Below are 16,828 nucleotides of genomic sequence, written 5' to 3'. Positions count from 1 at the left end.
AGGAATTGTCTTCAGTAGACATCCCCTTAATGTTTATATAAGTGCGACAGAGTATCTGGCGAAGTAGTGGACGGAGTTTATGTGTATCATTTAAAAAAGCAACCAGGGAAATGTTCAGCAGAGGTCTATGCAATTTGGGTTTGTATAAAACCTGTTTTTTTTTTTGTTTTTTTTTAATAGGGTCTGTGTTGCTGGAGTGGGGAGAGAAGGGTGGGCCCCCACTCCATCCGGACAGTCCAGGTTTTGGACTGTCAGGTAAACCCTCCTTGGTCAGAGAGGTTTCCTGCTGTTTAGTTAGAGCCGGACAGGCTTAGGGTTTTTGTTTGTTATATTTTATGTTCTGTACCTCAAAGGGGTATTCCAGGAAAAAACTTATATATCAACTGGCTCCAGAGAGTTAAACAGATTTGTAAATTACTTCTATTAAAAAATCTTAACCCTTCCAATAATTATCAGCTGCTGAAGTTGACTTGTTCTTTTCTGTCTGGTAACAGTGCTCTCTGCTGACATCTCTGCTTGTCTCGGGAACTGCACAGAGTAGGAGAGGTTGGCTATGGGGATTTGCTTCTACCCTGGACAGTTCCCAAGACAGGTGTCATCAGAGAGCACTTAGACAGAAAACAACAACTCAACTTCAGCAGCTCATAAGTACTGAAAGGATTAAGATTTTTAATAGAAGTAATTTACAAATCAGTTTAACTTTCTGGAGCCAGTTGATATATATAAAAAAGGTTTTTTTCCTGGATAACCCCTTCAACTTGACAATAAAACTGGCTAAGGTCAGTTAAATGAATTCCCTGCTGTTTGAACTGCAATTTCTACGCTGTGCCTGCTAAACTGTGCCTGCCTACCCAGGAGACGACATCCATGTTAGGGTGGGTTCACACCACGACATTGCTATACGGTTTTGGCATACGGTTTCATAAAAAAACAAAAAACTTATGCAACCGTACAGAAAACCGTGCCCATAGACTTCCCATTCAAAACCGTATGCACCATAATGTATACAGTTGTCTCAGTTTTTCAAACCATACGTTTTTTACTTTTTTTCCGGACAAAAAACCGTTGCCTACCACGGTTTTTGGTCCGGGTGAAAAACCGTATTAAACCGTATAAGTTTTTTTTTTAAAACATGGGAGTCATGGGAACCGTACAGAACCGTATGTGCGTACGGTTCCATACGGTTTTTGACTTTTACACAGGTTTTTTCTTGGAATTTAAATCAAACAAGTGAAACTTTATTAATAATGGAGTGAAAAGTTAAAAATGTATACGGTTTTTTTTCTTAAAAAAATGGCTGCAACCGGACATCATTTTTCAAACCGCATACAGATAAAAATTTGTACACACGTTTTGATACAGTTTAGTCAGGTTTTGAGGGATACGTTTCTTTTTATCTAAAACCTGATACGGGAACTGTATTGCAAAAATGTGGTGTGAACCCAGCCTTACCTAATCGCTTACAATTAGTAATTTTGGACCACAAGGTAAACTGGAAAACATTGAGAACATACAAACTCCATGCATACAGCCACCATATGTTTAAAAAATATTTCAGCATTAGATATGTTATATGGATTTATGACAGATTTTAGTACAACATAAAATGACATATGAGAAAATTTTAGAACAAGGCGTCTGTGAATGCTCAATGGTTTTAAGAAAGTGGACATGGCCAACAGTACAACTGTAAAAGTAAAATATTACTAAATCAATAGAGATATAAATGAAAAAATGATGTTTTTTGGTCATGGAAAATCAGGCTTGTCTGCTGACAGATGAATTGTGTTCTCTACTTCCAGACGTTCAGATAAACCCTTCTCAAATGCCCTTTTAGTGCTGGAGCCACGAGCCAAAACTGTAAACTGTAAGCGATAAAATGCCATAAAGTTCTTTTAATTTAACATAGATGGAATGTTCTGCCCTGATCCGAGTCAAATGAGCATCAGTTACAATGGTCCCTGAATCATAAAAGTCCTGAGCAGTGTGAACAATAACTAAAGGTACAGCTTACTTACCTTAAATTCTGCATCTCTAATATAAGCATATCACCCCCCCCCCCCCCCCCCCCAAAATCAGGCTATATATTCTTCAAATCTACCTCTCCATACACCTATTTGCCAGCCCACTCACCTGTCATTATATCTGCCTTTCCATCCTTTAATGTATATCTACACTTACATATGTCTGCGTCCCTTAAGAAAGTCCATCAAGTTGACGAAGCGTACGTTGGGGCGGTGGTGACAGGACCTAACCATGGGTAAGTGAGGCAGCACTTGGTAGACCCATTAACAGTGTATAGGGTGTTTACTATATCACCAAACATAAGCGAGATTGGTTACTAGCTGAGGCTTAGGCCCAGATTCCCCAAATAGACAAACTATTTGAATGCAGCTTAACCTCGCTGCTATTTTTCCCCTACTGTCTGGTGACAGAATATGATTCTTATAACCTGTCCAGCCATCTTATTGGATTCAACAGTCTAAATATCCATTTCTTTTGTGTACTATTATAGCACTTTTTTCATATATACAGTGGTCCCCCAACATACGATGGTAATCCGTTCCAAATGGACCATCGTTTGTTGAAACCATCGTATGCTGAAGGATACGTGCAATGTAAAGTATAGTACAGTGGTCTACAACCTGTGGACCTCCAGATGTTGCAAAACTACAACACCCAGCATGCCCGGACAGCCAACGGCTGTCCGGGCATGCTGGAAGTTGTAGTTTTGCAACATCTAGAGGTCCGCAGGTTAAAGACCACTGGTATAGGAAGTTGTACTCACCTGTCCCCGCCGCTCCGGACCGTCACTGCTCGTCACTGCTGCCCGGGATGTCGCCCTCCATCGCTGTCGCCGCGTCCCCGGGGTGTCCCCGACGCTCCAGCAAGGCCTCTGCTTCCCCGGCATCCTAGCTCTCCATCACGTCGCTACGCACGCCGCTCCTATTGGATGACGGGATGGCGTGCGCAGCGACGTGATGACGATGATGGAGAGCGCCGACGTTGCAGGGGATCCCGAAGAGGACGCACCGGAGCCCCGAGGACAGGTAAGTGATCGTCAGCAAACCACACGGGGCACCGTAAACGGCTATCCGGTGACAGCTGAAGCAGTCAGCACTGCCGGATAGCTGTTTATGCAATGGCCCCGACATACAAAAACATTGTATGTTGATGCTGCCTTCAACATGCGATGGCCTCAGATGCCATCGTATGTTGAAATGATCGTTTGTCGGGGCCATCGTAGGTCGGGGGGTCACTATATATATATATATATATATATATATATATATATATATATATATATATATATTTGGTTTTAATATACTGTTTAATAAAGTATACATTTTAATCAGTAGTAATTGCTCTAGTTTTCCTTTATGGTATAAAAAAACTTACATATGTCTGTCTACCTCAGAGTCATAACGTAAAGCTCCTGGGTTCCAATGCAAAATCATCACTGTCTCCCCCACCAACCATTAGTCCTTTATAATACTGGTGTCTTCTTATTTGGTTGAGCAGCCTCTGGGTCACCTCAGGTACCCGAGCCCAGATGCTACTTCTACGTCTGCACACCTTGATCTAAGTATCATAGATCAAACCCAAATATCACCAAAATGATACAATAGTTTGTAGTTTCTAATGGCGGGGATCGGACTACTGGAACCCCCCCCCAAGATCTCCAGAATTGGGCTTTGGCTCTCACTGGTTATTGAGCGGCATGTTGGCACATGCTCCTTGCATTGTCTATGGCAGTGCTACAGATTGACCCCCCAAGTACAATGCTTGTCTGACACTTCAAAATCAGAAAATTATCCCATATCTGCAGACAGAGGATACATTTTGAAGTGCTCGAGTACCCCTGTAATGGTTTCTACATGAGTTATAAGTCTTGTCTGTACGTTCAACTCTACGCTTGTGCCCTTTATCACATCTGGCTGTCACACATTGTTCATGCCACAATTCTATCCCAGGAACCACATTCCAGACTCCTGCAAAGCTTCTTTTCTTCCCAAAAAAGTTATCTGTTCTGTTTCACGTTTGTTTATAATAAACTTGTCTTTGTGTATTGTGCACAGAGACATATTTGGAGAGAAGGAGGAAAGTAAAATTCCAGTAAAATACAAGTGAACTTTCTGCACGGTAACTTTTTTACACACAGCCATAGTTTAAATTTCTATCCTCCCTACAAAACTGTTTTAACTAGGCCAAACAGTAATGACATCAATATTCTCTAGAGGCTTTGTCCAGCTCCATAAATTTATTTGTTATAAAACGCAAAAAAAAAAAAAAAAAATTACAAGATGAAGAATACTCACCGTATACTCCAATATGCATGAGCCAGTGCTTTTAAGGTCCCTCACTAGGTTTTGCTCACACTACTCCAGTAATGGCCAGTCATTGGTTGCAGCATTCAAATGATGTCATGATCCGGGAGAGTATTACACCTTTTGTTATTTTATAGCATAGTACGACATTTATAAGACTGAGGATACACAGTGACACAATAGCAAATCGTGTGACCAAAATTATTTACTTGCGCTTGGGTAACATATTTATAGTAGCAATCTCATCATATCACACAACATCCACGTGTCCTTATGTGACATTGCGATCTTCATGTTTCATGACCAAAGTCATTAGGTAGCCCTAGCCTAAAACATTTAATAGGGATAAACAACCCCTACAATGTGCAAGCTCCCCAACAGCAAACCTTTAAAGTGGCTTATCCATCTTTTAAAGCTATCCCCTATACATAAGATGGAGGCATGGCCGGACAAGCTTACCGGGATACTGAGAAAAATTTCCAGTGGGCAGCCCATGTTTGCTCCCCCCCAATCCAGGGCCAATCCTGGCAGCAAAGGAAGAAGGGGACAATAACTGGGCCACCCACCCTAACTAGTATCAGGACCTTGTTTGCAGCAGCCATGGTACACACAAAAAACTGGTGCTAACTGGCATCAGGATGTTTTCTGTGTACTTCTGAGTGGCAGAGCTAAAAGCCCCTGTAAGCTGTAGGCCACACATTTGTTGCTGCCAAAGGGGGCCTTATTAGGAAAATTGGTCCCTATTAACTTCAACTTGTGTGACAACAGGGCACAGCCGGTACAAAGTCCTCCTACAGAAGCCTGGCAAGTGAAATGTCAGGCTTCCCTGTCTGCAAGCGTAGCTACATACAGCACTTCTGGGTGTGGGTGCTGTGTAACTTGGCTTCATGGGCTCAAAGGCTGAAGAAAAAAAAATCTTGGAAGACCTTTAACCACTTTGCACAAGTCTACTCGCAGCTGCTATAAATGTCATATGGCAATATGTGCTACTATACTGTCCTCGTTACATAGACTCCTGAGGACAGTGTGTTAATATGTGTAGAGCCTTAAAATGAGTAGAACAGAAAAGAAAAAGGCCACGAGGTGTTTTGCTGCTACCATTTATTCTACCTGTGCCTATTTAGGTAAAGTCTACAGAGACACCTTCTTTTGCTATCTTTTTCCTCTTCTGTCCATACGAAGTTAACAATAAAGGTTATATATTAGGCTTCTTTTCTTTTTAGATTTACTATGTTTCTAGTCTAGACCATATACACTGCTCAAAAAAATAAAGGGAACACTAAGATAACACATCCTAGATCTGAATGAATTAATTAATCGTATGAAATACTTTCATCTTTACATAGTTGAATGTGCTGACAACAAAATCACACAAAAATTATCAATGGAAATCAAATTTATCAACCCATGGAGGTCTGGATATGGAGTCACACTCAAAATCAAAGTGGAAAACCACAGTACAGGCTGATCCAACTTTGATGTAATGTCCTTAAAACAAGTCAAAATGAGAATGAGGCTCAGCAGTGTGTGTGGCCCCCACGGGCCCGTATGACCTCCCTACAACGCCTGGGCATGCTCCTGATGAGGTGGCGGATGGTCTCTTGAGGGATGTCCTCCCAGACCTGGACTAAAGCATCCGCCAACTCCTGGACAGTCTATGGTGCAATGTGGTGTGGATGGAGCAAGACATGATGTCCCAGATGTGCTCAATCGGATTCAGGTCTGGGGAACGGGTGGGCCAGTCTATAGCATCAATGCCTTCCTCTTCCTGGAACTGCTGACACACTCCAGTCACATGAGGTCTAGCATTTTCTTGCATTAGGAGGAACCCAGGGCCAACCACACCAGCATATGGTCTCACAAGGGGTCTGAGGATCTCATCTCTGTACCTAATGGCAGTCAGGCTACCTCTGGCAAGCACATTGAGGGCTGTGCGGCCCACCAAAGAAATGCCACCCCACACCATTACTGACCCACCGTCAAACCGTTCATGCTGGAGGATGTTGCAAGCAGAACATTCTCCACAGCGTCTCCAGACTCTGTCACATGTGCTCAGTGTGAACCTGCTTTCATCTGTGAAGAGCGCAGGGAGCCAGTGGCGAATCTGCCAATCTTGGTGTTCTCTGGCAAATTCAAGCGTCCTGCACAGGGTCTGGCTGTAAGCACAACCGCCACCTGTGGACGTCGGGCCCTCATACCACCCTCATGGAGTCTGTTTCTGACTTTTTGAGTGGACACATGCACATTTGTGGCCTGCTGGAGGTCATTTTGCAGGGCTCTGGCAGTGCTCCTCCTTGCACAAAGGCGGAGGTAGCGGTCCTGCTGCTGGGTTTTTGTCTTCCTACGGCCTCCTCCATGTCTCCTGATGTACTGACCTGTCTCCTTGTAACACCTTCATGCTCTGGAGACTTTGCTGACAGACACAGCAAACCTTCTTGCCACAGCTCGCATTGATGTGCCATTCTGGATGAGCTGCACTACCTAAACCACTTGTGTGGGTTGTAGACTCTGTCTCATGCTACCACTAGAGTGAAAGCACCACCAGCATTCAAAACTGACCAAAACATCAGCCAGGAAGCATAGGAACTGAGGAGTGGTCTGTGGTCACCACCTGTAGAACCACTCACTTATTGGGGGTGTCTTGCTAATTGCCTATAATTTCCACCTGTTGTCTGTTCCATTTGCACAACAGCATGTGATATTGATTGTCAATCAGTGTTGCTTCCTGAGTGGACAGTGTGATTTCACAGAAGTGTCATTGGCTTGGAGTTACATTGTGTTGTTTAAGTGTTCCCTTTATTTTTTTGAGCAGTGTATCTATACATACAATGTTTTGACTGCACATCAGACTATGACTCAAAGTTCTTACTAGTCTTTTGCAGATATAAGCAAAACTGTGGTTTGCGGCTGTGGTTTACTAGTTACTAATAACTTGAGATTTAATGTGTTATGTTCTCACTTGTGACTTTCCTTGTACACACTGTACCAGATCATAGATGACAAAACCAGATCTGCTTGGTGAGGAGGGGCCAGCAAAGATCTCAACTTCCCCTCTAAAGACAGCAAGACGAATCCCCCGCCAAATAAACACATCCACCAGAGAATCAACAAGCTAATTTACTGTTCTGTGGATAGAGTCTGTCATAGGACATTACCCAAGGCTCAAGTTAATAGGCGAGCATCTGTGTCAGACAGCAGGTGGAAGTGAAGCAGAGTCTGTACAGCTGTTTGGCATGTCAGCATTTCCTATGTTGGCTGACGTCTATCCTCAGCACATGGAAAACATGGTGATCTAACATGCTGATAGAGAATACTGCTGCAATGATGATGAATTAGGAGAAAACGCTGAGAAATGCGCAATACTACTTGACCCCTTTGGTAACTTTGTCAGTCAGCAAGTGCAAATTTAAAAAGGATCCATCACCTTTCCGACTGGTTTGTTTTAAAGGGTTATTATTTAAAAAATATATATATCCATTTTTTTTTTATATACTGTATCTTGGCATCGCGCTCCACTCCCCAGCAGGCGAGCAGATGCAAAAATTTTTGCTGCCTAGACTTATAGGGTACATTCAGACGAGTGGATTTTCCGCACGTATTTCGCTGCAGATCCACCACTGAAGGACCTCTATATGCTGCCTTTGCAGGTGCCTGCACGTAACAGCAATACGCCACTACGAGCAGACACACTGCGATGTGCGAGTCGCCGCGCTCATGTGCAGTATACTCGCACATCACGGCAGCTCTCGGCCTAGCTCATTGAGCAGGGGGAGCAGCCGCCATGTGTGCGAGTACACCGCGCATGCGCAGCGACTCGCACATCGCTTCAGTGTGTCTACACGTAGCGGCGTATTGCTTCTCCAAGCAGGCACATGTAAAAGACACCATGCAGAGGTTGTTCAGCGGTGGATCCGCAGCGTAAAATACGCTATAAATACGCTCGTCTGAAAGTACCCGTATAGTGAAAAGGTCATATTTGATTGAAAGCCAGGGAGTGAGTGGCAACATAAATATAGCAACCTTTTAACCCCTTAAGGACTCAGCATTTTTCCGTTATTGCATTTTCATTTTTTCCTCATCACCTTCTAAAAATCATAACGCTTTAAATTTTGCACATAAAATTCCATATGATGGCTTATTTTTTGCACCACCAATTCTACTTTGCAGTGACATTAGTCATTTTACCAAAAAATCCACGCCGAAACGGAAAAGAAATTCATTGTGCGACAAAATAGAAGAAAAAATTTCATTGTGTAACTTTTGGGGGGTCCGGTTTCTGTGTAGTGCATTTTTTTGTAAAAATGACACCTTATCTTTATTCTGTAGGTCCATACGGTTAAAATGATACCCTACTTATATAGGTTTGATTTTGTCGTACTTCTAAAAAAAAAATCATAACTACATGCGGGAAAATGTATACGTTTAAAATGGTCATACTCTGACCCATATAACGTTTAAATGTTTCTGTGTATGGGTCGGTATGAGGGCTCATTTTTTGTACCATGATCTGAAGTTTTTATCGGTACCATTTTTGTGTTATTCGGACTTTTTGACCGCTTTTTATTCATTTTTTTATTTTATAAAAATTGACCAAAAATACGCAATTTTGGACTTTGGAATTTTTTTGCGCGTACACCATTGACGTGCGGTTTAATTAATTATATATTTTTATAGTTCGGACATATATGCACGCAGCGATACCACATATGTTTTATTAATTTTTTTGCAGTGCTATAGCTTCCATAGGGGGCTAGAACACTGCACACACTGATCTTTAACCCTGATCCCTGCAAAGCCATAGCTTTGCATGGATCAGCGTAATAGGGGGTTGATTGCTCAAGCCTGTAGCTCAGGCTTAGAGCAATCAAACGCCTATCGGATGCGACGGAGTCAGGTAAGGAGACCTCCGTTCGCGTCCTAGCTGATCGGGACATCGCAATTTTATCACGATAGTCCCGATCAGCCAGACTGAGCTGCCAGGAAGCTTTTACTTTAGTTTTCGACGCGGCGATCAACGTTGATCGCCGCGTCTGAAGGGTTAATAGCGAGCGGCACAACGATCTGTGCCGCGCGCTATTAGCCCAGGGTCCCGGCTATCAATAGCAGCCGGGACCGACCCGGTGTGATGCAGGGTCACGGCGTGACCCCGTTTTAAACACCGGGACCGGGCGCAGGGGTACAGGTACACCCTGCGTCTTTAAGAGGTTAATACATACTTGTATTGCCCAAAAATAAATTATGCTGGAACAACTTTAATTAGAACTGCCTTGTGGTGTTACTCTTTTATTCTTCATGGAAATGTATGAGTAAATGGACATATAGGCATTAGCACTCTCCTTTTGCATGGTAAAGGGGTACTCCAGTGGAAAACATTTTTTTTTTTCATATGAACTGGCTCCAGAAAGTTAATCTGATTTGAAAATGACTTCTATTTATAAATCTTAATCCTTCCAGTACTTAGCTGCTGTATACTACAGAGGAAGTTGAGTAGTTCTTTTCAGTCTGACCACAGTGCTCTCTGCTGACACCTCTGTCCATGTCAGGAACTGTGCAGAGTTGGAGCAAATCCCCATAGCAAACCTCTTCTGCTCCGGGCAGTTCCTGACATAGACAGAGGTGTCAGCAGAGAGCACTGGTCAGACTAAAAAGAACTACTCAACTGAAAAGAACTGCTCAACTTCCTCTGGAGCATACAACAGCTGATAAGTACTGGAAGGATTACATTTTTTGTAAAGTAAATTAGAAATCTGTAAGTTATACATTTCCAGAAGGAATTGCACAATAATCCTTCAGAACTTTTTAGACTTGCTAAATCCATATTAATGCAAAAAAAACACTCACACGCAAATATGGATTATATTGTACAACTCAATACATAATAACTGAAAAATCTTTGTCTATGCCACCAATGTTGCAATAGAAAGGTATTCAAATGAGGTGAATAGCGATGAGTGAACATCTCAAAGTTTATTTTCGGAAGACTTGCTTGAATCGGATTTGTTTTGATTTGTGCAGAAGTAAGGATTCCTGAAGAAGATAGGAGTCACTGGGGGGGGAATTTATCAAAGCTGTCTCTTTCTCGCATCAATATAGACCAACCTACAGAGCATTAGGTTGGTCTATTGTGCGCTTTTTTTTTAATCAAAAGTCGCATGTCTCTTGATTCTGTGCATGGACTTCGGGATCTATGCTTTAGACTGTATTTAAACCTGCTCCAGTATGGTCTGACATTTCAGCGTACTTTCGCCCGATGCGACTTTTCGCTAAAAAGTCGCTTTTGATAAATTCAGCACCAATGCATTTTTCTATCTAAAATAGACTAGAATGCATCATGTTCTAAAAATCCTCTAAAGCAAAAGTCGCAAAAATCTCGCACGTATTTAGACTGCGACTTTCTGTGCGACAATTTTAGATGGGAGAAAACTGTCTAAATCCTTTGATAAAGCTCACCCACTGTCTCTACACACTAAGTGGCCAGTATCTCTCACCTCTCGGTTAACATTTGTTGGGTCGGGTGCACCACCTCTGGATGGCCCTTCAACAATCAGTGTGAGCAGCAAGGACACAGTGCAAGCCTCATCTCTCAGTTAATGAAAAGGAGCAGGGACTCCTGTCATTTAACATGATTCCCTGCTTTTGTACATACTTTCCATGGCAACCTACACTACTACTTAAAAGTACATACAGTAGAAGGGTGTTCTGTCAAAGACAGGAGTCGCTGCCCCTGTACATTCACCGAGAGGCACGACATACACTCTATATCTTGTCACTCAGTTTACAAACACTGGGCCAGGTGTAGAGTAAGTTGTGATGCATTCAGCACTGCAGCTTTCCTCTGGACTGCAGCTTACCTCTGGACTGCAGCTTACCTCTGGACTGCAGCTGCTTACCCTGAGTATTAAGACATACACTGTCACTCTGGTCTTTGACAGGAGTCCCCGATCCTGTCAGCAATTCACCTGAAACCAAACTCCCCAAACAACTTTTGAGAATATTTGAAAACAAAAACTATTCAAGTCAAATTAATCTCTCCCCTCTATATGTAACTGCTCCAACCAAAAACCTAATTGTATGCATTTTTTTTGTACTGTCCAAATATATCAAATAAAACATACTAACTGATCAACATTATTAAATGGTTACAGAAATATATAATATTTAGCAAAAATCTTTCTTACCTTTTGGTACGGCCTGAGTAAACTTTGCGCCTTTTTCTAGTTTGAAATCCAGAAACAGAGTAGGTGTTCTTGTGTAGACTTTTGACTGCAATAAGTATGAATATATCAGTCTATTTAATGGTATAAATATGATTGAAATAGTAAAAGATGGAAGATGGAAATGGTAAGGATTCTGGCATGTTTGGTATTTTTGACCAGTCAAGCATGTTGTTTTTACCAAGGACCAATTCTTAGTGTGTTAGCAGTTGGTCCGCCTCTTATGGTGTATTTTCGTGTGCATAATTTTGCGCAGTGCTTTTTGTGCGTCTTTTCTGTGCGCAAAGTTTGGTAGAACAATTTAGCTAGTGCTCTACGCTTGTTTCTACGGTAGAGCACTTAAGTCCGTAGACATGCATTTATCAATTGCATCCTTTTTGGTACACCGCTTCAAATGTACGCAAACCCTTTTTTACACCACCACATAGCACACATATGAAAAAGTCAGATGGCAACCTTACTTTCTATATTTAAAGAGGGAAGTATGCTGTTATGCATCACTCCTTGCTTGTTTAATTCATCTGCAACTAAATTTTTTGCCACAATCTTCCTTTTTAAGGGGTACTCCGCACCCCTAGACATCTTAACCCCCTATCCAAAGGATAGGGGATAAGATGTCAGATCGCCGGGGTCCTGCTCCTGTGGGCCCCCGGGATCTCGGCTGCTGCACCCACCTGTACGGCTTCCACCTCACACCGGCAACGCTGGAGGCTTCGGAGCCCGACCACAATGGCGGACAAGCGTGACGTCACGACTCCGCCCCATGTGACATCATGCCCTAGCGCCCTCAATGCAAGTCTATGGGAGGTCCGTCACGCCCCCTCCCATAGACTTGCATTGAGGGGGCGGGGCGTGACATCACACGGGGCAGAGCAGCGGGACCCCGGCGATCTGACATCTTATCCCCTATCCTTTGGATAGCGGATAAGATTTTTAGGGATGCAGAGTACCCCTTTAATGCAATTCTTCAAAACATTGGTTATAACCCTATATGATCATATATTTTTGGAACATTCGTTAGTCCTCTCAGCTGATGGTGAAACAGCTGCCGTTTTCCAGGCGGTGTCACTATCGGCTCCACTGACCTGCCAGCACATGTTCAAGTTATTTTATACTCAGTGCTCACCGTTGATCGCGGAGTATAGAGGGTTAATGTCGGTCATCACTCGGCTTGGTGATGTCCGCCATTTCCCAAAATAAAAACATTGAAACATTGAAATGTATATACCTATAAAGAAGCATAATACATGTTATGTTGTACATATAGGGGGCTTTTACAGGATGGCGGAACATTAACCCGAGAGTGGGAATGTCACGCCGTATCCTGAATGATAGGGACCTTACCGCCATAGGAGACCACAGGAGTGAACAGTCCGCTTGCACGATTAGAATGGCAAGGAGAGCAGAGGGAGAAGGGGCGTCACTGTCTGTAACGCAGGAAAGGGTCACATGACATAAGGAGGGAGGCAAACATACAAGCTATAGAACCTGTGTCTACTGAAGAGGGATATCCTGGTTTCCCCTCGTGTACAAGATTTATGAAGAGCCTTGCGCTACTTTAGTAAATTGTGCACAGGTAGAAGGGACATAGAGAGAGCACATTGGGGTAAATATATTTCTACCATACACCAATATTGATAAATTCCCCCCTATGAGTGCAACAAGTTTATAATGCAACTAATAATGGGAAAGCTCATGTTCTGTATAGATGGTGTTGGGCCACCATAGTTTCCACTGGTGGGTCCAATCCAACTAAGTTGGTCAGTTTGAGTATTAGTAACCCAATTACCCCTGGATGGATACAATACAAATAATTGCCACAATTTTGGCAGCACAATCAAACTAGAATGCAAAATGGGCACAGTTTCCATGCTTTGGGGATTGTTTCTGGCCTCTTCAGGGGGTTCTCAGGGTGGGGCATAAATGTCCTGATTTTGCCTTTCTAAAGTTGGAATGTATGTACACATACTTCTTTTACCATTGTTCCATGCACATATTACCTCACATCTGAGCCAAGAAAGAACATTGTTAGGTACTACTACTTCGGGGCCTATGGTATGGTCCAGAGCACCACATTTTAAGGAAATAGAAGGCATTGTGTAAAGGGAATTCACATGGACAATATGTCATAAGGGAGGAAAAGTGGAAACCAAAATAAAAAGGTAAAGAAAAATCCTTAAAACATAAAATATAGACACTTCTGACACCTTGTATTAAAGCGATAAAGATGGAAAGATATGCAGCGGATGGTCCAGCAGACGTGCTCTAATATTTTATTAGACATTCCATATAGAGATAACTCACCACTCGAACATTCATTGACTCTTACCATGAATAATTGGAACAGGAACAAGGGAAGACAACCCCCATACGTTTTCACTTATTCTACATGTTACCAATTTACATACTTGCTGTCTGCATTGCTTTTAGTTCTTCATAAAACAAAACTGATATAAGAGGATCTTCTGAAGACGGGGAGATGAAAGGGGCTGCTGTATGGATGATGGCTGATAAATGATTTCATGTTTTCTTCTGCTAAATGTTATCAGGTTGATATAAAGCAACTTTATTAACACCAGACACTTTGTATGAAGAAATTTTGTGCACTTGGCAATTTAATGGCTCTAACTTTCTTATTACCTAAATCATTTATGCGGAATTCTTTTTCCTGAACTATAGGGCGGTTTTTACTAGATTTGTATAAAGATTTTTTTGTTTTTTTGTTTTTGTTTTATTAGTTGTGATGTGTACAACAGTAAATTAGTTTAGGACTTAAAGGGACAACTATGGGGACATTTTGTTTATCTGTATTTAACCACTTAAGGACAGAACTCATTTTATTTTTACATTTTCGTTTTTTCCTTCTCGCCTTCCAAAAATCATAACGCTTTTATAGTTCTATCCACAGACGCATACGAGGGCTTTTTTTGGCACAAGCTATTGCCCTTCGTAATGACATCAATCATTGTACCATAAAGCTAAAAATATATATTATTTGTGTGGGGAAATTGAAAAGAAAACAGCAATTTAGCAAATTTTGGAGGGTTTCGTTTTCACGCTGTACACTTTACGGTAAACATGACATGTTTTTTTTTATTCTGTGGGTCAGTATGAGTAAAATGATACCCATGATAACATATTTTTCTATTATTGTGCGGCTTTAAAAAAAAATCGAAAAATTTTTATACAAAATTTGTATGTTTAAAATCACTCTATTTTGACCACCTATAACATTTTTAGGCACCGTGATCTGTACTTTTTATGAGTAATACTTTTGCGTATATGTAACTTTTTATACATTTTTTTGTGATGTCTCAAAAACGCAGCAATTTTGTAAATTTTTTTAACGTTTACGCCGTTCATCATACATCCCGTACAATGAATGACGTAAACGTAAAAAAACAAACAAAAAACATTATATATTTTGACATACGCACGCGTTGATACCAAATATGTTTGTTATTAAATTTATTTATTTATTTTACGCTTTGTGGGATAAAATGGGAAAAAGGGTCCATTTACATATTTATTGGGGAAGGGGCTTTATAACCTTTTTTTTTTTTTTTTTTTTTTTTTTTTAACAATTTTTATGTCCCCATAGGGAACTATTTATAGCAGTAGAGGTGAGTGGAATAAGTGTTAGGGTCCCATCCGAAATGAGGCCACCTCCGCGTGGTGGATGGGGGACATGTTTTGATCAAAAAGTGCGCTAAGAACCTCTATTTTTTGACCAAAAGTGCTGCTGCAACCTTTTTTTTTTTTTTTTTGTATATATAGCAATCATTAGATTGCATATACTGAACAGTGCTATGCATAGGCATAGCACTGATCAGTGTTATCGGCGATCTTCTCTGATCTGCTCGATCTCAGACCAGTGGAGAAGACCCTGGGATGACAGCCAGAGCAGGTAAGGGGACCTTCGGCTGCCATGTTGGATGATCGGATCCCCTTGGCGGCACCGCCGGCAATCTGATCATCCAGTTTAACGATCGCATTGCCGCAGATGCCGTGATCTGTATTAGGGATCAACCGATATCGTTTTTTTGGGGCCGATACCGATAATCGGTGGAGGTTAGGGCCGATAGCCGATAACTTATACCGATATTCCGGTATAAGTTATCAACTATTTATTCCATCTCGACACCGCTGCAGAACATTGATTTAAAGCGGGCGCTTTAAATCAATGCACTTCAGTGGCTTTTGCGGTGCCATAGGCCGCCGCCGCCACCACCCGCTTCTCTCCCCCTACCTGTCAGGGTGGTCCGGGCCATCCATCCTTCCTGTAGTGTCCAGCGGCATTCCGGGTGGAGGGTGAACCGGTCCGGGCTGTCCTTCTTCTCCGGGGGTCATCTTCTCCACTCCGGGCAGGCTCCGGCCTAGTACGCTGCATAGACGCCGCTGCGCAGTGACGCCCGTGCGCAGCGACGCACCTGATGTCACGCCGTAGTGGCGTCTATGCAGCGTACTAGGCCGGAGCCTGCCCGGAGTGGAGAAGATGACCCCCGGAGAAGGACAGCCAGGACCGGTTCACCCTGCACCTGGAATGCCGCCAGACACTACAGGAAGAAAGGATGGATGGCCCGGACCACCCCCATTACTGGTAAGTTTAATTTTTTTTATTGACTCGGAGGGTGGGGGAGGGGCCCGACCGGTATAGCGGTATGGGCAAAAATCCATACCGGTATACCGCCCAGCACTACGATAGGGGGTGTGACGCGGTGCGGTGGGTCGGGGGGGGCAGTCGAGGTGCGGTGGGTCGGGAGGGGGCGGTCGCGGTGCGGTGGGGGTGGTGCGGGGGGCGGGGAATTATCGGCTTATTGGCAAGGTAATTGCTGATACCGATAATGCCCAAAATTGTGATTATCGGCCGATAATATCGGCCATACCGATAATCGGTCGATCCCTAATCTGTATTGATCATGGCATCTGAGGGGGTAATTGCATACATCAGCGCGATCACTGATGTCAACCATCACTGGCGGTTGCCGTGCATGATGCAAGCACCAGTCCCCTGCTCGCGTCCTGAACGGAACGTAAATGTATGTCCTGGTGCATTAAGTATCAAGGCATCAGGACGTACATTTATGTCCTATGTTGTTAATGGGTTCAGTTTTTTCTATATATTATTTACTTATTGAACATAATATGCCCTCCATGTGGTCATACAAGAGCTGTGGGGGTTTCCACGGTAACAGAGGCATCCATAGGAACCCCAAATACAAAAATAAACAACCTCTTGTTTGGTATTAGTGTCTGCTTAGATCCAGCATCCGCAGGGCACACTGC

General features: G+C 42.7%; 1 protein-coding gene across 4 annotated transcripts in view; it reads right to left on the bottom strand.

Moving 5' to 3' along the window:
• The window catches only part of PIR (pirin), a 114,323-nt gene that overhangs the window by 16,281 nt on the left and 81,214 nt on the right, over positions 1-16,828 (bottom strand). For all 4 annotated transcript variants that reach the window (XM_056559255.1, XM_056559254.1, XM_056559258.1 and 1 more), the window contains one exon: positions 11,507-11,591. In XM_056559255.1, coding sequence (XP_056415230.1) covers positions 11,507-11,591 — 85 coding nt within the window. The remainder of the gene's footprint in view (positions 1-11,506; positions 11,592-16,828) is intronic.

Source organism: Hyla sarda, chromosome 2, assembly GCF_029499605.1.
Source record: "Hyla sarda isolate aHylSar1 chromosome 2, aHylSar1.hap1, whole genome shotgun sequence".
In the NCBI taxonomy this organism is placed as follows: domain Eukaryota; kingdom Metazoa; phylum Chordata; class Amphibia; order Anura; family Hylidae; genus Hyla; species Hyla sarda.
Note: the sequence above shows the minus strand (reverse complement) of the source record. Positions and strands in the feature narration are given on the sequence as shown.